Consider the following 17,241-nt stretch of genomic DNA (forward strand, 5'->3'; position numbering starts at 1 on the left):
CTAGAATCTGTCATCTAGAAGCAACATGTTTAAGTTCACTGCAGATTTTCCTTCCACTCCTCTGTTTAACCCTCTTCTGTGGAGGAGCAACTGTTGTTCATAGGATATAGCTTCCCTCAAGCAATAGTGTAAGTAAAGTCAATTTGATTTGAAAGATTTCTCAGTCTCAAAAAAGAACCTAAGTCATGGAGGGATCTTTCATATTGGCCAATAAAGGTGGGCTGGCAGCTAGTCGTCCTGGGTTTGGTAGTAAGGAATAGATGTCAGGATTTGAACTGACCCCATATGTAGTGAAATGAGCCTTATCCTAGATTATTTTTAATTGGAGAACCAAAGAATCTGAGTAATAGAATATTGAACTGTGTAACATGTATCTGGAGCAGTAAGTGTGTCCCTTCCGTAGAAATTTTCTAAATAGCATTATGGTTTAGCTTGATAGTTTTCGCAAAAAGAAAAAGAGTACCTGTGGCACCTTAGAGACTAACAAATTTATTTGAGCATAAGCTTTCATGAGCTACAGCTCACTTCATCGGATGCATTTCCTTTTCCTTTTGCGAATACAGACTAACATGGCTGCTACTCTGAAACTTTATAGTTTTGAGGATCAACACAGGGTGACTGACTTCAATCGACATCAGTTTTGGATTTTCTATAAATTTAGCACTCTGATTTGTAAATGTTGAGTTGAGGAAAGTTAATGTGGCTTTGCCTCAAGAGTTTGATGATGATATTTTTGTTTGTTTGGTAGCATAAGTGTGTATATATAGGACTTGACTTGAATATTGCTTAGAACTGACTTCCTAACAGCACTTCTTAAAGCTCTAAATTATCCCTGGGCCAATTTAAGAATTGTCCAGGCTTGTTCATGCTCTGTATAGGAGATCACAGCATGAGGTGTCATGGCAGCAGTGCCTCTTACCTTGCGTTTACTTAGGCTAAAATAAAGTCTTTACAAGTGTAGCTGTAATGCCTGGTATGCCAGTGGATGTGCAACTCTGGGCAGTTAGAATGGCCTTACGATTCCAGTACACTCTCTGACTTTGGCCTATATACATCTGACTAATCTATCCATGGCTTCTCCAGTTTTCTGGCAAAGGCTGGTAGTTACAGTGAGGAATTTTGGTTGGCTTTCCAAGAGGATGATCCACTAGAAGAGTCTTTATTAGAAAATACTGCTTATTTGTTGTTAGCGCTGTTAGTACCAACTGTGGTAATTATATTCAGCTGTCCCATCTACTTAAATTAGTAAAACTAGATTTGCAGCTATACAAGTCTTTTTCAGACTATATAGCATTGTTCTTCGAGCGCTTGCTCATATCGATTCCAATTAGGTGCACACCGCATGCACAATCATCGGAAGATTTTTACCTCAGCAACACTCGGTGGGTTGGCTGAGGCGCCCCGCTGGAGTGGCGCCTTCATGGCGCCGGATGTATGCCCCAGCCGACCCAGCGCCCCCTCAGTTCCTTCTTACCGCCCGTGACAGTCATTGGAACTGTGGAGTGCAGCGTAGCTGATCTCCACTCTCCCTAGCTTTCCCTCTTAGTACCACTCTGTCTTCCTGAAGTGGGGCTTTCCCCTGATAGACCTATTCGCCTCTCGCGAGAATCAGAAATGCCAAGTGTTCTGCTCTGTTCAAGGACACTCTCCGGGTTCCCTGTCAGATGCCTTTATCATACAGTGGAAGGATCACCTGTGCTACGCCTTCCCTCCATTCCTGCTAGTCCACAGGGTCCTGCTCAAGCTGCACAGGGACAGAACCCATCTGATTTTGGTTGCCCCAGCATGGCCCAGGCAGCACTGGTATACCACTGTCTTAGAGCTGTCGGTGGACACTCCAATTCCACTCCTGCTGTGGCCAGACCTGATCACTCAGGACCACGAACGACTCTGTCATCCGAGCTGCAATCTCTCCACCTCACAGCGTGGATGTTGCATGGCTAACTCAATCTGAGCTGTGCTGCTCTCGCTTGGTACAGCAGGTCCTTTTGGGTAGCAGGAAGTCCTCTATCAGGTCCACGTACTTAGCCAAGTGGAAGCGTTTTTCCTGCTGGTGCGCTCAGTTATATGGCCCCTCTACAGGCATCAGTATCTATCAAGGGCTTGGCAATATCATCCATCAGAGTGCACCTGGCAGCTATTTTGGCTTTCCACCCAGGCGAAAATGGGCGTTCAGTCTTCTCCAATCCCATGGTCAGCAGATTTCTCAAGGGGTTGGAGGCCTGTTCCCACAAATTCGACAACCGGTTCCTATGTGAGATCTTAACCTGGTCCTCCCCAAACTTATGGCTGCCCCATTCGAGCCAATGGCCACCTGCTTGCTCCTGTATCTTTCCTGGAATACAGCCTTCCTCATAGCTATTACTTCGGCGAGGCGTGTGTCTGAGCTCAGGGCACTCACATTGGAACCACCGAATACGGTGTTCCGTAAGGACAAGCTACAGCTGCGATCCCACTGTTTGTTGCTGTGGCAGACCGGATGAAGGGCCTTCTGGTCTCCTCCCAGCGCATTTCGTCCTGGATCACATCATGCATCCGTGCATGCTATGACTTGGCTGGTGTCCCAACTATGTACCTTACCTCTCACGCCATGCGGGCTCAGGCTTTATCTTCTGCTTGCTTGGCACACATACCCACACAGACGATATGTAGGGCAATGACTTGGTCATCGGTGCATACCTTCGCCGCCCACTATGTGATAATTCAGCAGTCCAGGGGTGATGCTGCATTTGGTTCACCAGTCCTTCACTCCGCGACATCTCACTCTGACCCGACTGCCTAGGTAAGGTTTGGGAGTCACCTAACTGGAATCGATATGAGCAAGAACTCGAAGAAGAAAAGACAGTTACTCACCTTTCTAACTGTTGTTCTTCGAGATGTGTTGCTCATATCCATTCCAAACCCGCCCTCCTTCCCCTCTGCCCGAGTAGCTGGCAAGAAGGAACTGAGGGGGCGCTGGTTCGGCTGGGCCATATATCTGGCGCCATGAAGGCGCCACTCCAGGGGGTGACTCAGCCGACCCACCGAGTGTTGCTGGGTAAAAATCTTCCGACAGTCGTGCACATGGCACGCACACACCTATTTGGAATGGATATGAGCAACACATCTGTAAGATCAACAGTTACAAAGGTGAGTAACTGTCTTTTTCATGAGCTCTAAACTTTGTTCATCTTAATGCGGGGGGGTGGGGGGGGAGAGTTTCTGGTTACTGAACAGCTTAAGACTGATCTATAGACCACACATGTTGTACAAATACTGTAAAATTTAAAAAATAAGGGTTCCTTTAATGTTGACTAGACATCATTAATGTGTGGGGTCACGTTAGAAAAAACAGGAACTAGAATTAATGAGTATTAGTGTAAAACGCCAAACTGCTACCATTAGACAAATAGATCAAAACTGCATTAGTGAGATGTAACATGCCTGTGCTTTGAGATTTTCAGATGTGCACTCACACTGTACAGCCTTCGTGAAGGAACTTAAGTACAATACTTGGATTATGTGGATGCTTCAGGAAACAATTTAGGTCATTATTGTAAGCTTTTATTTACAGAACATAAATAGAGGTATGAAGTATCACTTGCAGCATGGGTGGCCCAGAAATCATGTGCATCTTTCACAAGGGGATTGTGAAGCTGATGGCCACAACACACAAGTTTCAAAGTTTATTAAAACACATTAGCAACCGTATAATTCATGTAATCCATAGCTTCAGTCTGACATTGAACATATGCTTACAAACTGCTTATCTAAACTTTAACAGGAAGTGGGGTCAGAATAGATTTGAAATTTATGAAAATGCTGAGTTTTAAGTGGTTAGTCCCATTAGCAGCACTGGAAAGTGAAGCATACTGGTGCCAAATAATATCTGAAACACAATCAAACAAGTATGTAGATTTGTAGTGGTTGGTTATACATTGCTGCAATTCTCTTTATCAAACTGAAGCATAGGTCATTTGTTAACGCTGTTGAAAAAGACCCTTTCTAGAAAGTGATTCCCATATCACAGTGTTTTTTGTACACATCTAATATGACAGCATTCAGGTTTATAACACTTGCTGGTATCTGGTTTCAGAAAACTTACATTTTAGAACAAAATCTTTAATTATAAAATAACATTTTTGGCTTTTTTTTTTGTACTTATAGAATAGTCGTTCAGACAAGCCACTTTGCTCATTCCTTTTAACATATACGTGCTTTACAGAACATTAAGCTAATAAGCTTTCACCAATTATTTTCTCTTTAGGCCTCTCATTTCTTTTGGGGATTGTGGGCTCTGATTCAAGCCAAATATTCTACCATTGACTTTGATTTTCTAGGGTAAGTGACTGTACTATCTATAAATAACTAATCTATTTCCTCTATTGAAATCCTGATTTTCAGAACTACACTAAGTCTGAGTGAACTGATCTTGTTTTGTTAATAATATGCTCAAGCAGGATGCTCCAGAGATGACCGTAAACAATTATTTTTATAGTGAGATTCTATCAAGACAGTCAATTAGACGGGTAATGTCAGTGCATCCATAAAAGTCTGGATTGATTGATTTGATTTTGCTTTTTGTGGGGGAAAATTCAACCCTGTATTTTATATTTAAAAAAAAAAAATATTGTGCTCCAGTAAATTGTGTCTTCCATGCAGGCATTATCCAAGCACTTGACAATTATTAAGCCACACAAGCATGTGTTTGGTAGGTAGCATTTGCATGGGAGAAGTAGAGGCACAGAAGGTAAATGGCTTGCTCTTGGTCATACACTGTGTTTATGGCAGAGCTCGGATTTAAGAACCAGGAGATCTGTTCCTATTAAATAAATAAATAAATAAATTCTTCCTTTCAAATAGCAAGGGACATTTAGTCTAATAAATTCTAAATATTTTTTCTTTTTAGTGTCTTTCCTTGAGGTACTAGCTGATGTTGTTGTGGGGTTTCATCAAAAGAAAAATGTTTAAAATTGTCAAATGAATGCCCCTTGCAATATGAAGAAAAAGTCCTATTAAGTTTATTATGACAAGATTGTGCATCTTTTTGGAAATTTTTGCTGTAGCAGTTAAGATGCTAGTTTAGTTAAGTTACTAGTCTGAGTCAGCTTGTGATTAAGCTGATGAAATAATATGTTGAGATCATACTTTGTTCACTTGAATTTGGTATTGAAACTCACTGGACTAGTGAATCAGTCATAAGATTCTCCAATGTAAAAGACACTGGATAGTAACCAGTAGATGGCACAATAAACTAAACAAAAGCATCACATGATACTGCACAAAAGCATATTGCTGTTGTGAAATTTTACAATAAGATTTCAAGATTCCTGTCATAAACATGATCAGACTCCTAAGGAATTCTCAGCTTTTAGTAACTTTTGTTTCAATTCTATCCTTTTAACAGGTACGCAATTGTTCGTTTTAACCAGTATTTCAAAATGAAGCCAGAGGTCACAGCATTAAAGCTTCCCGAGTAACGAAGAACTTCAGTGATCCTCAAGTGGATAAGCGATCCTTAGAAACCTTTCTGAGAACAGATACTGAAAAAGCTAAACGTTTTGTTTAATTTCTGTAATGTTCACTTGGTTGTTTTGCTTTACAAATGATGCCTCTAAACAAGTCTTAATGTTAAATCTAATAAGAAGAGCATACCTATTGTTGATTTAGAATGGATTAGAAACTTGCTAAATCTTTAAGGCTGTAGAGATGGCAATTTAATCCTTACTTAAGTAATTTAACATATGTCGTATGTGATTTATTTATTATGAGTTTAACATGATTCCATTGCTGCTTTCATCAATTTCTGTAAAGGTTGAGTGCAGGCAATGAAACTGTTCCAAAGGATTTGTTTTTTCACAACTTATTTTATTAAAGTGACATTAACTTATATAAAGACTGTACATGGTCAGTAGAGAATCTTAATCTTTAACTGTATACAAAAAAACCCAAACCATGAATAGTGGTAATTTACTCTTGAAACGCCAATCACTGGTACCGAGTAATTGAGGGAAGGAAAATGAGGATAAAAGCAATTTTCCACATCACAGTACTTTACATTTTATAACAAGGCCCATCTACTTATTAGGGTTAAATATCAGCATTTTGACTTCCCTTCTGCTACTATTACATAGTAAAAATCTGAAGGCTTTATGGCCACCTGATTATTTAGGAATGTGTATAGTATCTGACAGGAAATATACCAACCTTAACTTGTATGGGAGAGTTTCTTATTTGTTAAATTTTTTCATTTATTTTAAAGACACCACTATTCCAAAATCTCAAGAAATTCCTTATGGAAGGGAGTAAATCTTCAATTTTTTTTTTAACTCTTCCATGTTCGGAACTATATATATATTACTGCAACAGGATAGACTATTGAGTTTAAAACAGTGAACATGAAATCCTGTTGCTCTTGAGAGCAAAACAATACCACTTCAGTTAAAGGATACATAGATTTTTAAACCTTTTTTCCTTCTTTCCTCATCTTTCCAGCTTGGATTCTTGTCTTTAAATACTTAGGTCCAGTAGTTACAGATTCTATTACATTTTCTGGCTTTCTTCCTGTACTGATAGCAAAAATATTAGTAGCCCAAAGTCTCAAATTCAAAGGATGTTCTTGAAATGTGTGAGATTTGAACAATGGGGCTTTGATCATCCTCAGTGTTTTTTAAAAAGCTATTATACCAAGAATGGTTTGAAGTACAAAATGTGAATTGAAAAGAAAATGTTTACTTTGTGACTGTATGTTGAGAGAGGTTGGGGATGATGCTTTAAATCTTGGAAATTGCTGTTGTTGAGCAGTCAATCAATTCTGATTATTACTCTGAAAAAACTTTGCACTTTGGTCACTGAAGTGCCCACACGTACAAAGTCTGCATGTGTGCACGTACAGTATGTGCAAACACACACTCACCTTAGGAGTAGATTTTATGGGGAGCCTGCTGCAGACTCGGCAAGGATATCTATTCACAATTGCTCTATAGCATATTGTCAAATGCAGATGGGCTTTACAAAAGCATAGCTTGTTTCAAGATGCTTAAAACAATGACATGGATGAAAAACTTTCATCTTGTACACCATTTTAAATGGTGGTTGGTTATTTTACAAAAGCAAGTTTTACTTAAAACTAGTTTGTATTCATCCCCTGGTGGTTCCAACCATGGATTTCTTACAATCTCATTCTTAAAATTTTAATATAAATGGATAAACTTTTCATAAAAAAGAAACTTTGGAAGTGGGTAAGTCTTATTTAGTACCTTACTAAAGTAGTTTATTAAATTGGACAGATTCTCTTCATAGTCTAAATAAAACTGACCAACTGAAATTGCATGGCCTTCTGTAGCATTATCAAGGATGTTGCTAGAGCTCATGAAAGTGACAGACAACAGCTTTTTAATTTTTGTACCTGAAAAGTTCTCTCCTTGCTAAGAGTATTATTCTTCCACACTTACCCACATTAAGTAGTATCTTGGTCCGTAAGTTGTCCCTTTAATTTCGGCAAGACATCTCTTGGAGTAAGGTGCTACTTAGTTGAGTACCAGTGTTGGATCCTGAAAAAAACTATTTCAAGATAAAAACAACAACAATCCCTTTCCTGATAGAGTAAAGTGACAATCTCATTTCTGGCGTTGGTAACACATACATATTTGAGAGTGAGAATGTGGGAGTTAGCTTTTACTTTTAACCTGGTAAATTGGAACACTTACCAGATTCCTCTTTCTAATTATCCCAAAGAGAACTGTTTTAAAATATATACAGCAGTGTGTGTTTGTTCTGAAGTACAGTCCAGCTCTTATTAGTCCTAATTCTTTTCAAACTCTTTGGCTACTCAAGAGTAGTGTCCCGTACTCTCTGATGAGAGAACCACAAGGTCCAAAGAAGCCCTGGTAGTTTGACCCAGAGAAAACAGCTGAATGAAAGCTTCTGGAGTAAAGTGCTGGCTGAAAGAGGCTTGTTAACTCTGTGAGCAAAGAAACAGCTGTTGTTTGATTCCTACTGTGGGAAGCAGGACTTTACAAAGAATGTACAAACAGGATGGCATCAAAGAAATACCTAATTACATCATCACTCTCGCCTCCTAATGGAAACAGCCTGCTAGAACTTGAAAATTGGCTAACCATTCAGGCCAAAAGAGGGTGACACAGCAGATCATTCCTTCTGCAAGGGGAAGAGGGCAGAGCTAGGGTGTCTCCTGTGCAGTTTATAAATTCCATTGTCTCCCTGCCCTAGTAGCTCTTCCTATGCTGGTACTGTTTCAGTTTGGAATTGTACTGTAATTTTTTAAAGGAGGTGTTTGTTTATACAGTGCAGCAATCTCTTCAGGGGAATAGGTTACTCCTTTAGAACGTAAGCTTTTTGTGAGTGGATGTCAGCCTCAGTCATGTTGAGCTGCCAAATTCCACGGAACTCCTTTCACAGACCTCAAAAACACTTTGAGGCAAAGATATGATTAATACAATAATCTTTGCCTGAGCCATTTTTAAGAAGCACGAGACTTATCACAGAGTTATAATAGGAGACTTTGCAGTATAGTAGAGACCTGCATTTTCATATTGCATATTAAAATCTATTTTAGAAAACATGGCTGTACAGTGGCTTCCATTTAAGACCAGCATATGCAACAAACTTCAAATTCCTAGATCAGGTTGTTTGTGAGAGATGTTATTAGGAAGAAGTTACTTTTTCCAAAGTGAAATGCCAGTCATCTGGAGCTCATACCTCAACAGTTTTATCCAGAACTGCTCAGAATTTCCTCTCCTATAGAGGGTATCCTGCAAACATGTTCACGTGGGAACTTGGGATGGCACTGCAGGGTTCAAACTTGGGTTTGTCACTGCAGATACCGTACCGCCTGAACATGGGTGAACTAGTAACGCCTCAAAATAAGGAACTCCAGCTTCGTTAAAATTCATTTCCTCATTCTTAGTAATTTAAGGCTACTTAAAAAGAAGGAAAATGTATCAGAGCTCTAGAAACATCCATCCTGGCTTTGCGTTGCCAAGGAGATACTCTGTTGCCTTTCTGTTTAGCTAAAGGCTTGAATGCCAAACGTAATAACTTTTACTGTATAGTTAAACCTATATTGTAAATATAAAGAAGGTTGTTAGCAATGGCATTCATGCATGTGCAGCATCAGTCAATAGCCCATAGTGGCCTGGTTGCTTTTGTAAAGCAGAATTGTGTGAATTTTTCTTCTGACACATTTCTACAATCAGACCAGGTTAATCCATGTCTGATTTAATAAGACACTTAAGCATCAGAGCTTTTTAAATAATAACCAGTGTCATGTAATTTTAAACTCATTCATGTAGCGTTCTTCTGCATTTGAAAAAGGAATTGTCAAACTGACTCACATTAACCCGGTCTGACTGGATATGTATATACAACAGTGTAAATAACCATTTGTAAATTAATGTGAATTGTACCGTATCTTGCATTTATGGACTTGTGTATTGCATTGTACTCTCCCCTATTTTGTAGAAATTTTGATGTAAAGAAAAAATCTAACTTTGTGTGTGCTGACTTTTTTGTTAAATTGACCATATTCAAGGAATCTGTGTTGTGTGATGATCATATACATTACCTTTTAATGGAGCATATTTATGTTTCATGTTAATAAGGTATCCATTATAGTCTACTGCTGCCGTTGTTTGCTTTCCATGTGTTCTTATGTTCCTTTGCTTTTGGGGATAAATGAATAGTAATACGCTTAGGTGGGGGGAAGAGCGATTCTAGTAACAGGGCAAATTAAAAATGCTAATTAGTGGTAAATTTATTGCCTTTCAACATAGGGAAACTGTTAAATCTGATACTCGCATCTTAAATGTTGTCATACATCACGTGTCATTGGCAGCCAGTAATATCTGCTGAAAACACATGGAAGTTTTAAGTACACTTCTTTAAGACGTATTGTTGTTCCTGTGGTGACAAAGTTTGTTAAGGGAACACATAGACAAATTCCTAAATTAGAAGTTTCCCGTGTACATGAGCTGTGTAATGACAGGAAGAGTAATTACTCTTGTGCAGCTGTGTATGGTTTAATAAAAGGCCAAATAATTAATATACTTCTGGTTATCAGTTTCCAGAATGCTTCAGTAGCTAAGGTACCAACTAACTAGTAGCCCACTCATATTTATGGAAACTGGTGTCTGCTGGGTATATTCTTCCACCAAATCCTTTCCAAGCCTGGATAGGTAAAATAGAGTACTAGTACATCACTTCCTCTCAGTGTAAAAGCTGCCTTCCCTGGACTTGTAGTAAACTTAAATGTTTATTGATGTCTTGCATGCAAGTTGAACAAAAGCAATAGTTTGAAGCAGACTTGGTACCGCTTTTAATAAAATAATCAACTGTTGATGCCTGTATCTCAACTTTGAAGGGAAGTTATGGCAACCTACCGGTTTCTTCGTGCCCTTTGAGTGCTTACTGTAATATATTAACTGAATTCCCTTGGACATTAATTCCTTTTTTCTTGATGCAGTATCCTTTCGCTGTTTGGAAGCCAGAACTATTCCCATCAAACTTAGCCTATTCAAATAATTAATGGCCACTGTATCCACCATACAAGAAATAAAGACTCAGTATTATAATCAGTTTCTGGTTTAGGAAGTCCCCTGGAGATTAGGGAATTAACCTCAGAAGTGAAGCGTTAAGTTTTTTATACCGTCTTGTACACCAGCTGAACATCTTGTTACATACAGTAACTTCCGTCTACCTTATTTTTAAACTAAGTTCTTTAGCTATCTACAGTAAAAACAGAAGAGTTTTGAGCCTCTTGCCACTGCTGTGTGTAATAGATTTGCTGGAAGATGTTGGTACACAAAATATGGAGGGTAGGAGTGTTCAAATATTTTGGTTATCAAGTTCACAAACAGCTCTTGGTGCAAATCTATCTAATAGAAATATACCACACACACAATATATATATGTTAATATTGCCTAGGATCTTAAATGGCACTGTTTTGATGGTAATTAGATCCCAAAGGCCTAAGTGTGAAAAGGGCAATATTGGAGGGGAAGGGAATAAATCCAATTAAAGCACATGTTTAGACTTCTGGTTTTTGACCTCCTTATACTTAGGCAGTTTACTGACTGGATCAGTTTTTAAAGGAAAGGGAGCTCATTCCAGCATGATGAAGCCTGGATTTCTTTAAAAAGCAGTTGATGATTAAGAAAAGTTAAAGTATACCATTATTTCCTTCCCACCGAAAGATTTTTGTTTTGTTTTTTTATATAGACATAGTCACGAAATACAACAGCAATTTCCTGGTAAAACCTTCGTTCTTTGTACCAGATGGAATGCAATTCCTTTGGTTGGGGGGCCTGTTTTGAAGGCTATCAGGAGGGTTGGCTGCATCCTAACTGGCTGTGAATTTGAGTTGGCTGGTTCTTCAGTGGGTTTTAATGTTTTGTATTTTGATTACTATGTTCTTAGATGCCCTTTGAAAAGGCTGCTCTTAAAAAATGTGCAAGTACTAAACTGGTAAAAGTAGCACCTAGTCCTACACCATTTGTCACACAGTGCAGGATGTAATTACAGTTGCTGAACAGTAAGAGTTGGATCCTATTTCCAGAGATTCTAGTGCTGATGTTGTGCATTATCATAGCTGTGTTGGGTTTTTTTTATACATTTGCTACTGTGGATTTAAGGCTCTTTGATATTTGTTGGTTATGAGGGAGATAACAAATGGCTGACCGTGTTCTTCTGCCATGTAGGTGTTCCTTTTGCTAACTGAACGGCTCAAATGAGGGGGGGCTCTCTGAGGTGGTAGAATCGCACAAGTCCAGAGGGTACATGACTAACTTTGTGGCCTACAGACCTCTGGAATGGAAAAGAAAATGTGTAAATTGCTTTCACGTGCCAGTTGCGTGGTGTTGCTCTAGTGATGTGATTTCACTGGAAATTTCATTGTCTGACTTCAAGTGGCTTTACCAAATGAGCTGTTTGTATAGTTTGTCAGTTTCCTAGTTACAGTAGCAGAGGGAATCTTCTAAAACTGTATTGTACTGTATTTTTGTCTGTGCACAATTGGCTAGTTTGCATAATATGAAATATTTGATTCTTTAAAATGCTGAGTAGTCTAGAAGATACTCTTCCTTCAGATGCTTTTATAATAGCTGTTTCATTCACTGTCGAGAAAAGTTGATTGAAACCGTCCTGTAGTGTCAGAGGAATGGTCTGAGAACAGGACTGAGAGCCATGAATACCAGCTAATTCAGGAATTGATACTGATTCCCTTTGTGGCCTTTGAAAGCTGTTTAGCTTTTCTGCCTCAGTGTCCTCAACTTGTAGAAGTGGAGAATAATTTTCATGTCTCCCATGGATGTTGTGAGCATTAACTTAATGTTTGCAAAGTGATAGGAGTTGTAGCTTCATGTAATGCCCCTGACTGTTTTTGTTTTAAAATCACTTATCTTTATATGTATATATATTTTTTCACACAACTGGGGAGAAATGCACACAAACCACAATGCGAAAGTGACTTATAGGGGGAAACAGTGTAAATTGCCAAACACAATGTTATCAAATGCACAAAATAAACTGGAAAACAAAAATTCTAATCTTTGTTATAATTTTAGCTGTTTACTTCTCCTGATCATAGCTGTGAAATCTTCAGTCAGAAGTGTGTGGAGGTTTTTTATTTGTTGTTGCAGTGACACTTCTTTCATTTGTGTATCTCAGATACAGTCTGTGGTAGTGTAACGCAGTGTTGTACATAAGAGCTTTGATTAGTCTCAGCATTGAGAATGTATCAGTATCTTAAACAAATATAACTTGAAGTAGATTTGTTGGTTCACAAATTTGTATTAGCCAGCTATCCAAAGCCCTGTAACACTTGTAAAGATAGGACTATGGGATAATAGGAATACTTTCCAATGTCGTTTCATTGTTCCACAACTTTTTTTTCATTGTTTTCTCATTTTTATGTTTCTGTTAAGTCATATGTCCTGTGAATAAAATGGTCCCAATCTTTAAAAAAAATAATTTTTTGTCATAGAGTTAACATGTGTTCTGTTCATTCATCAGCTTTCACTGGAGTGAACTGTTTCTTTTGAACGAAACGGAGCTATGTTATAATAAAGGCCTTCTACCATTGATTAAATGAAGGAATGTATCTTTCAAAGATTTAAATTGTGTAAATAATTTAAAACTGGTTGTAACAATAAAGCTGGTTTCTAACTGCATTATTAGCATATATTTTGATTTTGTTTCTCAGTTGAGCTACTGCATGCTGCTATCTTTAACTATTGTCGAGGCTACATATTTCTATTATAAACACCCATTTCCAGGTGTTCATGACTCATCTGGAAATAAAAATTCCCTGGGGCTGGTACTTGGCTTAAAAAAATTATAAGCCTATTAACATTTCTATTTTACAAATTAAACATTGCTAGGGCCATTAACCAGTACATGTTTTAAAAGGGGGAGGGAGTGGAGAAGGTATGACTCCCACTGCGCTAATAGCAGTCAAGCAAATGACTAGTGCACATACAATAGTTAACTACCTTCCAAGAAACATGCTGTAGATTTTACTATGCATATTTAGGGCTGGATTATCACAAAAAAAATCAGACCGGTGTTGCATTAAGTAGGAATCCCCTTTGATACCTGTAGGGATTATTGCCCAAACTGATGACACAATCTTGGCCCTTTGTGTTCCGAGGCTCTAATAGCAGTTGACGTGTTAAAATGCAGCTTGACAACATCTTACTGGAGAGGCATCCCCTCCCACACCAAATAACATTCTGCCATTGTTCCATCCTAAAAATGGGTCATGGTTTTGTTAGTTGTGGCCAAATTATTTATATCAAACTGTCTGCAATGAGCATATGGGGTTGGGGGGGAATATTCCTTGAGCCAAATTCTGCTCTCTGTATTGTGCATGCAATGCCAACTGCTGTCAATGGGATATATATTTAGAATAAGATTGCAGAGGGCAACATTTCTCCCCCCACCCCCAATTACATGCATATACATTTGAAATAATGTCTGACACTTCCTATATATAGGGGGAGATAGAAAAAACATGAATGCAAATGCAAAGTCCAGTATTTGAGCCTTGTGTAGTGACCTTACAATGGACACTAAACTTAATTTAAATGTATATTTTGTTGTATTCTTTTTGCCCTTCATCTGCTCTCAAAGAGAACATTAACTGTCAGAATATTTCTTTGAACTAGGAAAGTAGTTGTAGTATGTTCACACTAGAGAATGCTATAGTTTCAATTGTACCCATTGTACAATGGGCTTAACATACAGAAAGAATTGTTCAACATACTGAAACTCACTTTGCAAATCAGAAATACAATAAAGGAGTGCTGCCTAACTGTTCTCCTGTGACAATGAATTTTCCCTCATCTTTTACAATAATTAATAATGCTCATGGTAATAAATACTCACAGTTGATAATCTAAAACCATTTAATTCTGTTGGCTTCACTTGGGCCTTTATTGACCTGAACAAACCATTTACTACCTCCAGTTCTTTGCTGCAAATGTAGTGATATTGCAGTTACCTAGTGGGTAACTTTTATAAACTCTGACCATTTTATTCTAAATAGTATAACCTGTTTAGTTTTAAGTTTATTGTGTTTAATAAACTTAAGTGCTAGAGTTAAATCTACACATGAAAGAGCTGTTTTTTTTCTCTCTTCTGGAATCCTCATGGTTTTCTGTAATCCTTCAGTTTTGCCTTGTCTTCTATTGACTTTCATGATTTTACTAAAAGTGAGTTATCATTGTGGATCAGAGGAAGCTTTGAAAATCTGCTAGAATGAGGGCCCACTTCTGCAGAGCAGGCCTTCCCCAAACTAGTCTTGCCTTAAGTGCACACAAAATGCAGGAGCCCTTAATGAGCCAAAAGTTGTGGGTCGTACCTTGAGAAAGGTACAGTGTGAGGGCAGTTCAGTAGGTAACTGCTGTGACCTGGTTTATAAAGGGATATGAATAGGGCACAATGTCAAAAGATTTCTGTAACAGTAAGGATTTTCCTTGAGAGAATAATGCTTGGGTTTTTGTTCTGTTTTTGAGGGGGAAAGCAGAGGGACATAGTCTATTTAAATTTTGAATATAAAATCTAGTATATTTACAAAATGTTTGTGCAGCTATGGCAAAAAATAAAAATAAAAAAACCCTAATTTGCTATTTGGCAGAACTGCTCTCTAATTGTATTCGGAGCCATCTATTTGAATGACAAATTAGCTGACGAACTGTTTAACTCCTGTTAGCACAGCAGGGTCAGTGCAGCTATGACAGAGTGAGTTGGAATCTGTTTGGTTTGTGCATCGGCAGACTTTTTAACTAAGATTTCATTTCAGAATCAGTATCTATTACTGGGGATGAAGTAGGAACTCTTAAAACTTTCCCCACGGCTTGGCTTTGTAGTACTGGCATTTAGGGAGAGAAATCTTTTTTAGTTGTAAACTGGCACTGAGGTAGTAAGCATGGACCCCATTTTCCATGCAGCTCTTTTATAGGTCTTTTGGATGAGACCATAATCATCTATATCCTTCCTGCTGTGTATGAACAATGGAACTCTTAATAAAAGAAAGAGATTACACCTAAGTTTTTTACCCGGATTTCTCCTCCTTGGCTCCTGAGTCTGTTGTAATCTCCATCTACCTGCCCTTTGTCCCAGCAGAAGCTTTCTCTGGTGCTAAGCAAATAAAGATTCTTGTCTGTTTTTTAATCCTTTGGGATGAAAATTGCTACACTTATTTTTTTCACAAAGCGCTCAAATGTTAGGCCACCTCCATAATATTTAAGCACTTGAAACAGGGTGAGAGAAGGACATAGTTATCTCCCACTCTAAATAGTTTGATTTCTAACCAGCTCTTATTTTAAATCAGCTATTTTCTGTAAGAGCCTTATTTCTCCTTGCCATGGAAGCTGATGGCATTTCAGAGAGCAAACTCCAGCACTAACCCACAGGTGGCAATGGAGCTGCAGTTAGTGTGTCTCGTTGGTCCAGTCGCTTTCCAACCCAGCATATTTTTGCAATACAGCATGTGCTGCACTGAGTTAACAGGAAAAGGTATTCTTTTATCTCTCAACAAGTTGCTGCCAAGATCTGTAATTGCCTTGCTCTTAATGTTGCGTAACTGTTAGCAAGACTTGAGCCAAGCATTAATGAATTTCACCAGAACTTCATTTTTTAATGAGCATCATTAGTCGTTAGTCATGCATGCTGCAACCTACACTTTTCTAAAGTGAGGATTTGCCAATTGTGCTACACTATAAAAACAGCAGCAAATTCTCCCCCCGCCCACATTTTCTCTCAATAAAACAACAAAAAAAGCTATGTAAAGAGGGAAACAAATCAGTTACTTGACCTTTTAAATACTTAAGATTCTCTTCTGAAAGTTGGCCTGATGCCTCAGCTTTCTAGCAGCTGCTGCCCTGCTTTCCCTTTGGGCTGTATCTATAGTACAGTTGAGTGAGCTGGTCTGCAATAAAGCTGGGCCTAATAACACACTGTTTAGGGTTGCTGCAAGGCAGGGTTTTGGTTCAGCCAATTAGAGAGGAGCCATTCTGCTCGCCTGACCTTCAACACGAGCCTTCATGCATTTTTAGAACTGCACCTTTTTCAGGTTCTAAAATGGTGGAATAACTTTATTTTTGTAAATCATCTTTACATTTCTGGGTTCTGAAGCTGGGGGTGTCAAAACACAGAAGGGCTGTTCTCCAGACCACACCCTAGTCCATTCAGAAAAGCCTCCCTGCCCATGAATGATTATCGGTAACACATCATCTGAGGTTCACCCCTAACTACCCTGTAACCTACCAAAAATTAGTGTGTCGATATGAATGTGTTAACTTTGTGATGTGGGTTGGACTGTCAGTGTTACTTGAGGAACTTCTAGAACAAAATCCTTGCTCTCCCATGCTGTACATGGGATTTGGCATGATACATCAAATCAGTGATATCCTCTCAAATAGTGGCTGGTACCCATGATTTCAGAAGGTTAAAACAAACAAAACTAACCATAATTAACCTATCTAACTACAGTGCTGCAGAGCGAGGGAAAAAATCCTTCCATCATTACTTTCTGCAGTTTATATGCTGAATCAAGAGATTTTATTCCCTTCATTTTTGCCTTTGTAACTACAAATGTTAGTCAACTGGTTTAGCTGCTGGCTTATGGAAGGCAGATGTAGAAGATGAGAGCTTGCCTTCCTATTCTGTGCAGCAACATCCCCACACGAATGGGGTGAAGAAAAAGGAAGGACAAACCTTTGGTGAGGCATGGAGATGCTGCT

General features: G+C 38.6%; 1 protein-coding gene across 1 annotated transcript in view; it reads left to right on the top strand.

Annotated features, from left to right (window-relative positions):
• The window catches only part of ETNK1 (ethanolamine kinase 1), a 56,204-nt gene extending 43,037 nt beyond the window's left edge, over positions 1-13,167 (top strand). The window contains exons 7-8 of the mRNA XM_038386258.2: positions 4,247-4,320; positions 5,387-13,167. Coding sequence (XP_038242186.1) covers positions 4,247-4,320; positions 5,387-5,459 — 147 coding nt within the window. The 3' untranslated portion in view covers positions 5,460-13,167. The remainder of the gene's footprint in view (positions 1-4,246; positions 4,321-5,386) is intronic.
• The last annotated feature ends 4,074 nt before the right edge of the window (positions 13,168-17,241 follow it).

This window comes from Dermochelys coriacea, chromosome 1 (genome assembly GCF_009764565.3).
Source record: "Dermochelys coriacea isolate rDerCor1 chromosome 1, rDerCor1.pri.v4, whole genome shotgun sequence".
NCBI lineage: Eukaryota > Metazoa > Chordata > Testudines > Dermochelyidae > Dermochelys > Dermochelys coriacea.